The 11,019-nt window shown below is 39.9% G+C and overlaps 1 protein-coding gene across 1 annotated transcript in view; it reads right to left on the bottom strand.

The window, feature by feature from the left end:
* The window catches only part of LOC129104339 (striated muscle preferentially expressed protein kinase-like), a 40,066-nt gene that overhangs the window by 11,874 nt on the left and 17,173 nt on the right, over positions 1-11,019 (bottom strand). The window contains 21 exon segments of the mRNA XM_054614975.1: positions 40-108; positions 252-294; positions 967-1,119; positions 1,270-1,296; positions 1,375-1,547; positions 1,716-1,793; positions 1,907-1,964; positions 2,246-2,446; positions 2,576-2,672; positions 2,828-2,996; positions 4,758-4,870; positions 4,956-5,128; positions 5,625-5,748; positions 5,842-6,048; positions 6,266-6,370; positions 6,521-6,640; positions 7,354-7,583; positions 7,694-7,883; positions 8,752-8,910; positions 9,010-9,270; positions 9,445-9,620. Of these exon segments, the coding sequence (XP_054470950.1) occupies positions 40-108; positions 252-294; positions 967-1,119; positions 1,270-1,296; positions 1,375-1,547; positions 1,716-1,793; positions 1,907-1,964; positions 2,246-2,446; positions 2,576-2,672; positions 2,828-2,996; positions 4,758-4,870; positions 4,956-5,128; positions 5,625-5,748; positions 5,842-6,048; positions 6,266-6,370; positions 6,521-6,640; positions 7,354-7,583; positions 7,694-7,883; positions 8,752-8,910; positions 9,010-9,270; positions 9,445-9,620 (2,926 nt within the window).

Genomic DNA, 11,019 nt, shown 5'->3' with positions numbered 1-11,019 from the left:
AATTAAAAGTAGAAGCTTAACAGGAAATAAAACACTCACCTGCCATTTTCTACGGGATACAAACTTCCTCAGGGACTCTGAGCTTATGGCCTTCCCCTTGCTAAGTGTCTGTAAAATGAATATACATTAAATGTTATAAAAAGGAATGAGAAATGAGACCTTGCTCAGCATCATAAAATAAAAAAAGACTGCAGGAAAGAGTTTGTGGATGATTAACACTGCAGTGTGAAGTACCACAGGCTTCGTCTTACCTTGAACCAGGGGTGACGGAGACATCCTTGAGTATCCGGTCGCCTAGAGACAAAATATGGCATATTTATGTTTATTCACATTTGTTCTATTATCTAGCTTTAAAAAAGGGTGCAGTCTTAACAACCTTGAATGAGAACCACCAGTGGAAGACCACATGAGACTTACAGACAGGTCCTCGAGAACAATGGAATATTCAATCAAATGTTTTTTTTACTTGATAAGAAACAATTTCTCTATGCAGTTATTTATTTAACATCTTCTATAAAAGGCTACAAAGGAAATAACTTTCAAATAATATCCTGAAAGTACTGAATAAAAACATTTTAAAATAACAATAATAATATAGTTGAATATATGTTGAATATATGTTGAAAACATTAGAATAGTGAAATGTACCTGATATTGAATGGACAAACGGCACACTTCTCATTGTTGTTGACATAAATTCAGTTTGTAATGGTGTGTTTTTCAAATTGTGTTAAGACAATAGTTAGAAATGCGCTAACTAAGGACACTGTTATCATTTAACTGAGTTTGTTGCCATCTTATTTTGCACCAGTTCAATATTCTGATACACTGTGTTAACCTTTAAGACCTGAACTGTAGTGGCTAAGAGTATACTTTATGTCCTGAAAGACTTGTTGAAACTATAGATTAAATGTACAGATTTATTTCACACAATCCTTGATAAAGAGATCCAGTAATGTTACTCACAGCCTGTCTGCTACCAGCAGCTTTATGATGAACCCTTTAGCCTCTCGGCAAAGGTCAGCAAACATGCTTTCCTCGAAGGCCACATTATAGTTCCTGATGTTCAGTAAGGAGCTGCGGTCGTTCTCTCCAGCAAAAGGAGAAACTCCTGTCAGACTAAGAGAATAAGAGAAACAACCCCGTACATTTAATTACAAGCCTATGGGTAGTCCTTAATGAGCAAACATGTAGAAAACTGACATTGATATTCAGCACCTTAGAATACATTTAATAATGATGAAAATAAATAAAAACTAGTTTACCCACCACAGATATGCAATGACTCCAATTGACCTAGGAGAATGAAGAAGAGAATTAGAAAAAGTTGGTGTATTAAGACAAAATAAACTGTAAATTCAAGAGATACTCTACCAGATGTCCGTTGCTTTTGACACAGGAGTCTGATTGACAATTTCCGGTGCAACAAATTCTGGTGTGCCGTATTTCCGGTATTGAGCCTCATCGGGTGTGATCTGCACTGCGTTGCCAAAGTCACAGATTCGTATCTGATCACTGTGGGAGTCTGCCATGAGGATGTTATCAGGCTGAGAAAAGAATAAAAAAATAAGAAAGTTGTATCATGTTCTGCCACCAGAATACATCTTTTATGATCATTTGCTAAACGTATAAACAAAAATGTTTAATTGCATTTTTTTATATATCCAAAAAAAGAAAATGAAAGAGTGGGAGAGTGAAGATCCGTGAGTTTCTACCTTAACGTCGAGGTGTATAATGTTTTGATGATGAAGGTAGTCCACTCCCTCAAGCAGTTGTCTTATACATGAACGTACCTGGTGGTTCAAAAACCCAGTATTAAAGTACATTTGATCATTACAGTGAAATTGATGTTGAAATGTGGGATTAGTATTAGATTTGCTGTGCAAGCAAAAAACGATGGACTTACATCAGACTCCATAACTGCAGATTTCCTTATAAATCTGTCTAGCAGCTCCTCGTGGCATCTTTAAAGATTCATTAAGGCTATTCTTTCTGGGACTTAAGATGCATTAAACAATTAAAGCTAATTGTTTGTTATACATTTACGGTATGTATGCATATATACGTGTTTATTTAACTTTTACCAAGAAAAAACTTTTCATAAAAAGCTCTTAAGAACAACATAATACACACATCCACATTTCACGTGGAAAACATGTTTTATTCATACATCATTTCACCTGCTTTCCCAGGCTGATTGTGCCCTCTGTGTAGACTCTGCGTTATAACCGCCTGATAAGGATACATTTCAGTGATGATGATGATGGCATTCTTTTTCTCAAAGGCATCCCGAAAGTAAAGGATTCTCTCGTGGTCCAGCTTGGAGAGCAGGTTCATCTCTTTCCGGGCAGACGCCTTCTTTTTGGCCCGTGTGGAGATGAACTTTGCAGCATACTCCATTTTGCCAGCCTTCTGAGTCACACGTTTCACATAAGAAAATGCACCTCTGGAGGAGAAAGATCAGGAGGAAAACTTAGTTCATCACTATTTAACTCCAATGCAGAAAATGGTTATCTTGCATCAATACATTGCATTAAGCGATGGGATTTTAGATGTGGGTTTAAAAATGACATACCTTCCAATTTCCTTGTGAATGTCATAGTTGTCAGTCAGTCTGCGCATCTTCCTTAGAATAGTCTCCTCATCATCCATTGGATCCTCTTTACGTTTGGCTGCAGTAATGAGCGAGTTTTAATTGAACAAAGGGAACTCTCCAAATACTTAAAAAGGCAAAATGTTCATGTGAGTTCCCTCACTAAGGTTGATTGTCATGCAGCCAAGGGACTGTTGGAACTTTTTTTATGGCTCTGATAGATTGACCTCTCACCTTCATGAATAGTGAGTTCAGCTTTACAAGACACAGATCCTGCCAAGTTTCTGGCAGTGCAGGTATAAACACCGGAGTCTTCTGGACGAGCGTTTAGGACCACCAGGGAACATTCATTATCATCATACACAAATGTGTAATGACTGCTCTCCGACAGCAGGATGTCGTTCTGAAAACAAATACTGTAAGTTTCGGCATTGGTTCTTCTAAAAATTTATAAGGCAAAGTTATCTGTTAAGTAAATTTATATTTAACATACAGGGGGTAAAATAAGTATTGAACACTTCACCATTTTTCTCAGTAAATATATTTCTAAAGGTGCTATTGACATGAAATTTTCACCAGATGTCGGCAAGTAATCCATACATACAAAGAACACAGTTCAGAAACTAAGTTATGTGTAATAAAATGGAATGACACAGGGAAAAAGTATTGAACACGCTTACTGAAATTTATTTAATACTTCGTACAAAAGCCTTTGTTGGTAATGACAGCTTCAAGACGCCTCCTGTATGGAGAAACTAGTCGCATGCATTGCTCAGGTGTGATTTTGGCCCATTCTTCCACACAAACAGTCTTCAAATCTTGAAGGTTCTGTGGGCCTCTTCTATGAACTCTGAGTTCTTTCCATAGATTTTCTATTGGATTCAAGTCAGGTGATTGGCTGGGTCATTCTAGCAGCTTTATTTTCTTTCTCTGAAACCAATTGAGAGTTTCCTTGGCTGTGTGTTTGGGATCATTGTCTTGCTGAAATGTCCACCCTCGTTTCATCTTCATCATCCTGGTAGATGGCAACAGATTTTTATCAAGAATGTCTCGGAACATTTTTCCATTCATCCTTCCTTCATTATATGAAGTTTGCCAGTGCCGTATGCTGAAAAACAGCCCCACACCATGATGTTCCCACCTCCAAACTTCACTGTTGGTATGGTGTTTTTGGGGTGATGTGCAGTGCCATTTGACCTCCAAACATGGTGTGTATTATGGCATCCAAAGAGTTCAATTTTGGTCTCATCTGACCAGACTATATTCTCCCAGTATTTCACAGGCTTGTCTAAATGTTGTGCAGCAAACTTTAAACGAGCTTCAACATGCTTTTTCATCAGCAATGGAGTCTTGTGTGGTGAGCGTGCATATAGGCCACGGCGGTTGAGTGCATTACTTATTGATTTCTTTGAAACAATTGTACCTGCTAATTCCAGGTTTTTCTGAAGCTCTCCACAAGTGATCCTTGGCTCTTGGACAACTCTTCTGATAATTATTTTCACTCCTCTGTCAGAAATCTTGCGAGGAGCACCTGGTCGTGGCCGGTTTATGGTGAAATGATGTTCTTTCCACTTCCGGATTATGGCCCCAACAGTGCTCACTGGAACATTCAGAAGTTTAGAAATCCCTCTGTAACCAATGCCATCAGTATGTTTTGCAACAATAAGGTTGCAAAGGTCTTGAGAGAGCTCTTTGCTTTTACCCATCATGAGATGTTTCTTGTGTGACACCTTGGTAATGAGACACCTTTTTATAGGCCATCAGTTGAGACTGAACCAGCTGATATTCATTTGAATTGACAAGGGGCAGGATTGCTTTCTAATTACTGATAGATTTCAGCTGGTGTCTTGGCTTTCCATGCCTTTTTGCACCTCAATTTTTTCATGTGTTCAATACTTTTCCCCTGAGTCATTCCATTTTATTACACATAACTTAATTTCTGAACTTATTTGTTTGGTTTTCTTTGTATGTATTGATTACTTGGGTTGTTACCGACATCTGGTGAAGATGTCATGTCAATAGCACCTTTAGAAATATATTTACTGAGAAAAATGGTAACGTGTTCAATACTTATTTTACCCGCTGTATGTACCCTACTGTATAGTTCAGTTTATCTTGGCGATCACATATTAAATTACTTTTGAATGCTAAAATGGATAAAAACCTTGAACCAGAGGATGTCGGGAATGGGTTTGCCCTCCACAACCACAGCAAAGCTAGGAGTCTCGCCTGCACAAACGTCCAAGTCCTCCATGATAGTTTCAAATGTTGGTGGAGCTGTGGACAGAGTTGCAAAGGTACAAAAACAAGTTACATTAGCCTTAGACGGATGAATGAATAGATAGAACAATCCACTGCCTACCTGCCATCTCCACGTTAAAGGTGCAGCTGTCGCTGCCAAAGTTGTTGGATGCCACAAACACCATCTCTCCGATGTCAGCACTCTTCACTTTTAGCAGCTTCAGTGTTTGCTGGTCATCGTCTGGCATTGTCATCTCGTACAGGCCTGGCTTGCTGGAGAGGACCACTCCCCTCCTGTGGAGAAGGGTTTATAAGTTAAATGTGTTTATGTTAAAAGTTAGGAGAACAGTGGGTTATCACTGGCTCTTACTCGAGTGTAAGTCAGGACACAATAATAGGCTTTTGTCACTGCTCTGGCTTATCTTTGATAATCCCTTGTAATCACACAGCTGCCTGTGTGCATTGTCATACTGTATTTATGTTTGCCAGTCATACTCCCTGACTGTCCCATGATACACAGGGTCCACAAGGTGGCATCCTTTCCATCAGATACCAATTGACTTAACTAACCATGTGCCAACAACCTGGATTTTACATTGAAATCTCAAAATACAAGTGTGACTAACCAGTCGGAGCCTTTTACATCTTTGTACAATGAGTTTAAAGTAAACATTTTAATCAATCAAGAAAATGCCTGTATATAAATATACTGTATATACTGGATAAGGTATCAAAGGAAAATGCATTCATGTAAAAATAGAAGATATTAATAGACACTTGACACAGATACCTCTTCCAGATGACTGCAGCGTTGACATGATTGAGGGTGATAGTGATAGTGACTGACTGGTTTTCCATCACATATACAATATCTGGCTTATCTATAATCACTGGAGCCTCCTGAAGATAGGGACCTAAAAGTAAATGCACACACAGATAATATTTAATAAATGGTTTAACCAGCAACACTGATGGATCGATGGATTCTCTGAAGAACCTGAATGCACCTCGGTCCAGAAGCTTAACAGGATCAGTTGTAGGCGAGGGTTTGCTGAAGGCTTTGGAGGTGATGGTCAGGACCCTGAAAGCATAGCGTACGCCTTTGGAGAGGGTGGTGATGGTGTAGATGGTCTCCTTCAGGCCAGAAGCTATGATGGTCCACTGGATGGAGCCCAGGGCTTGTTGTTGGATGGCATACATCAGGGAGTAGGGATCTGAGAAGTAAAAGGGTTTCATGCAAAATGCTACACCACAATGTTGGACCTACAGAATTTCTCAACAAAAACTGAAATAATTTTGTTAGCTAAGCTTCCAGGAAGCCTACAATGAATCCCTTTTTTTTATTTATTATTTTGTCTATATTTTGTCATTTTTTTATATAGTGTACTTGATCTGGTGAACAAAACAAATCTGGATATTATTCTTTCGTACCAATGGAAGGGTCCAGCCTCCTTGGTTTCTTCCAGCTTAAGATGATGGTTTTACCAGTGATGGATTCTATCACTGGACAGCCATCTGGAGGGTCCGGGAGGATATCTGAAAATGATGACAATGGAATTAGAGGTCCATAAATCTTTCTGATCTGGCTTTTCGCCTGAGCAAATCTGTTCATACAGGGGGTTCTTGCTTGAAGCCTATTGTGTTTAATTTTTTAGATTGCAATCCAAAAAAAGAAATGAAAATGACCTGTTACATAGAGATGAGCGTAGCAGGTGGCCTTGCCAACTTTGTTAGAGATGACACTCTTGTAGACGCCAGCGTGGGCATGGCACACGGCGCGGATGACCAGGCTATGGATGTCACGAACTGTAGGAGGAAGCAGAGATGAAGGGATAGAACTGGCATGTAAGCGTCTTTATGCAACTCAGCTGACTGAAACAATGTCAAATTAAACGCAGTCCTTGTTGACAAAATTAGACTGTTTTCACCTGAAAAACGAATGAATGTTCACATCATAAAATTGCTTAAAATGTCAGAGGAGCAAACTCCTGCAGTCGTGTGAGTATTGACTGTCCTTTCTCAGAAGCAAGGTGGATGTAGCATGATCCAGCTCATCCTGTCGCCTACCAACAGTCAACAACAGTTTATATGATCTTATTTCCAAGTTTCCTTAACCTAACCAGGCCTGAACCATACAGGTAGATCAAAATATGCTAATTTGAAATGGTTAAATGTAATATGAGTGGTTTTGAAGGATACTGACAAGTGAAACCCAGGTAAGTGTTAGTCTGAATATTATACATCACATGCTGTCATAATGGGGTTTAATTTAAAAGGGAACATTTTCTAAAAATCAATTCATTATTTGTTTAATGAATAGATTTTTAGAAAAGGTTATTTTCTTCATTTAACTGCTTCAATTCTTTTTCATTTTCATTTTGATGAAAATATTCATTTACTTTGACTTTCAATACAAATGACAAATTATAGAGACCTCGAATAAACTGCGAAGAGTGTTACTTTGTAAAGGCTGGGGTACGTTGATAGGCCTGAGCATTGGCTGATTTTGAAACTCTTACATTGAGTCATCTTTCTGTCCTCGGTGCTCTCAATCCTTTTGCCGTTGTGGAACCAGACGATGGTGGGGTACGGCAAACCAGCCACTTTACATTTAAGCACAGCCTCCTTGCCCTCGATCACATCCAGGTCATAAAGGGGTTTGATGAAGTCAGGCATGGTGAAGCGCTCCACCTCATTCTCCGGAACCTCTGGCTCCTCTGGGATTGATGGCATCTTCTCCAGTTTAGCCCTTAAGAGAAGGAACGATAAAAATGAACATTTTATAAACCAGAATCTAGAAAAGTCCCTGAAACACATGAGAGCTATTGATGCAACATCCAAAGAATAACATGCTCTTACATCTGTGAGGAGATGGCTGGCCGTGGTTCTTGTATGTAAAGTTCGGCGGAGCTCTCTGCATCGCCGTGACTGTTGCGTGCCGTGACAGTGTAAAAACCCTCATCCTCATTGGTCACATGAGAAATGAAAAGAGAGTGGCGGCCACCCTCCTGAAGAACACGAATGTCCTCATTTTCTATAAGCGGATGATCTAAAAAGGGGAAAAAAATGTTTATTTACATATCACCTATCATCTATAAAGTTTGTTATAAATAACAAAATCCAAACTCAGAAAAAAAAATGAAAAAAAAGTAAGAATAGATCATTTCTCAAAGTCTCGGATTTTTAAAGTGGCAATCTCAGATTTTTCATTTAAATTAGTGTCTTAAGTCATCTATCACCAGGTAACAGAATGGTAATGATACAGACAGTTCATTAATGAAAGTATTGCAATATGCAAAATTGAAATACTTTGCAGTATTATGAACTTTCCAATAAAAAAATGCTGTATTAAGTCACTCCAATGCAAATTGAACATTTCCTAATGCTGCAGCTTCACATTAAAAGCATTTGACTGGTGGAACGTAAGTTGACTTTTATTATGAAGTGGTCACAAGACGTTCAATGTGTCCGTCAGTGAGCTTGACACTGACCGCTATCGTTCATCAAATACGTCCACTAAACAAGACATTTTTTGACAGCAGATTAGTTTGAAAGCTTACAGAGAGTAATAGAACCGTCAGGAGCAGCCACAGTGAGCTGTTAGATAGATAGAGTTGTAGGCAAAAGACTGCTTGCTTCAAACTACTTAGAGAGGTTACCAACTATTTTAGCTATTTGCAGAGTTGATCAGATCACGGTTCAACACAGAATGATGGGAAAAAGGCCAATTATTCCCTGATTGCAGTGGTTTGTTTTGCTGGCCCGAGCGTCCTCGGACCTTGAAACGCATTTGCGGTTACCACCAATAAAATATGGGTCGCTAAGTCAACCTGGTATGAACTCTTAAGGATTGCCACTTTAAGGTTAGGATGTTCTGTGATGCACCTGCGTACAAGAACAATTAAGTGCAATCCTACCGAAGTGGCTCCAGATGACCTTAGGAGATGGTGTCCCACTGACTTTGCAGTCAAATCGAGCGTTACGCCCCTCAATCACTTCTAGAACGTCCAGCTTGCGGGTGAAGAGAGGCTCGATTGATGGGATGACTTTGAGTTTGCCGCATGAAGTCACTTCCTCTGAAGAATAAACATTTGTACTCAGAATAGCAGAGGAAACAAATAAATTCCTTTTCATTAAAAATCACACTTTTCGTGATATTTCTTCTTGAGACATACCTTTAGCTGTGGTGAGCTTGCACATATATGTCCCACTGTCGTCCTCGTGTACGGAGTTGAGCAGCAGCCGGCACTTTCTTCCATTAAAGTGCATTTTGCAGTTGAGCAATGCCGGTTGGATCAGTTTCCCATCTGCAAGCCAGTCCACATCAGTGTCTTTCGGTCCGATGACGTGACACTCAAACAAAACTGTCTCTCCAGCCTTGGCTGTGATGTCCCTGACCGGGCGGATGACAGCCAGGCCCGGCTCCACTGGTGGTGCTGGGTGTAGATAAAGGACATTTTCTGAAGAGGGCTGTTTAGTGATACCTGAACGTTGGTGCTGTGAACTAGTTACTAGTCAAAATCAATGTTTGAAAACAGCTCAATTATCAACATAGAAAGAGAATAAAATGTGGACCAGCAAACACCGGTTGCTTTTGAAAAGATGCGTACCTTTTACCTCCAGCTTTCCTTCGCACTGCTTTGTCCCATACTCATTAATAATCTTACAGGTGTAAATCCCAGAGTCTGACCGCACTGCTGACTTGATGATCATTTCAAAAGTGCCATCTTCTGTCTCTCGCACATTGTGACGTGGGCCTGATTTAACCGTAACTCTGTCCCTCAGCCTGCAAAAGAGGAGAATTAAGGGGAACTATTGTTGCTAGGTTTTAAAACAAGAGATGAATCATGCATAAGCTTTTCTAAACTTAATTTTATGCAATGAAGGATGACCAAGCACACACTTTTTTCCAACCACAAGCTCTTTTCTGGCTGGTATGAAGGGGGTGGAGGGTGGGATACATTATCCAGGACTGCCAATATTATGTTAAGCGCATTCTTTTCTGCTATTGTCTCTCGAGAGTCATGACTAACTCCAATGACAGGACCTGCCTGTGTGATTCAGCCTATTCTTCTCGCTTATATTAAAGGGTTAGTTGAAGTGGGGTTGTATGAGGTACTTATCCACAGTCAGTGTATGACAGATGATGCATATACAGTGGATGACCGTCGGCAAGCCTCCAGTTTGGAGAAACACACAGGAGATTGGGCATGGGAGCTAAGCAATTTACTTCTTTGGATGGGGGAAGCAAAACATATTTTGGACACCTAAATAAAAAGCCAACCTAAAAAAGATCTATATCAATATAAGTGTAGGAAATATTTAGACAGTACAGACAGCCCTTTTCCAATAAGGAATTGAAGCTTATTTATCCATCAATGTTCTCTTCAAAGCCAGAGGACCCCATGGACCACAAAAAGTAATTTCACCTACAAGCCAAAGAAGGTAGTCAAAACTCTCGTGTGTACTTCTGTTAAATGTAGCTTAGCTTCCCGCTTACCAATTCATTTCTGGACACATTGAAATCCCATTTGTCTCTGTTACTCTTCATGGCTTGTTACCTAGCTAAAATTAGCCTGATTGCTAGTTAGACTGCTGGACTCTGGTCCCGTCTGTCCCCCCTCTCTCTGTATGCACCGAGAGGCTTGGCCGGGTCTTGATTCCTGTGTCTCTTCCCTCGTACACACAGATAACACGTTGAACGTTCTGACTGTATCTGTTTTCTGAAGGACACCTTGATTTTTGACGGTTACCACTTAAAATTTTAGTCGGATTCAAAGTTTTGTTTTGATGTAGCCGTATCTTAAGAATCTTTTATCAAGCCCAGTTGGGGATGCACCATTCATTAGACGTTCGACTACATGGCTTCTTCCTGATAAAGCAACAGGGTATGCACTTTTGCCCCCGTCACTAATAGGGCAAATGCAAGCCCACTGGCATCATTAAAATACACTAATGTTGCTCTTGCGCTTTTCTGCAGAATCTAGAATATTAGCGACCTGTGCTGACTGGATGACACCCAACCATCTGAGAAGTGTGAGAAATTATATCTAATTCAACACCAAAGATGGTGCACTGGTGAGTATTTACTGTTATCAACAACAGTGGCCTTGCTCATGAAAATGAAGGAACATGTCACCCAGTTAACAGAGGGGAAGTTCCAAGACAATAATATATCAGGGTTT

The sequence above is a fragment of the Anoplopoma fimbria genome, chromosome 16 (genome assembly GCF_027596085.1).
Source record: "Anoplopoma fimbria isolate UVic2021 breed Golden Eagle Sablefish chromosome 16, Afim_UVic_2022, whole genome shotgun sequence".
In the NCBI taxonomy this organism is placed as follows: domain Eukaryota; kingdom Metazoa; phylum Chordata; class Actinopteri; order Perciformes; family Anoplopomatidae; genus Anoplopoma; species Anoplopoma fimbria.
The sequence above is the reverse complement of the archived record's forward strand: the minus strand, read 5'-3'. Positions and strand labels throughout refer to the sequence as shown.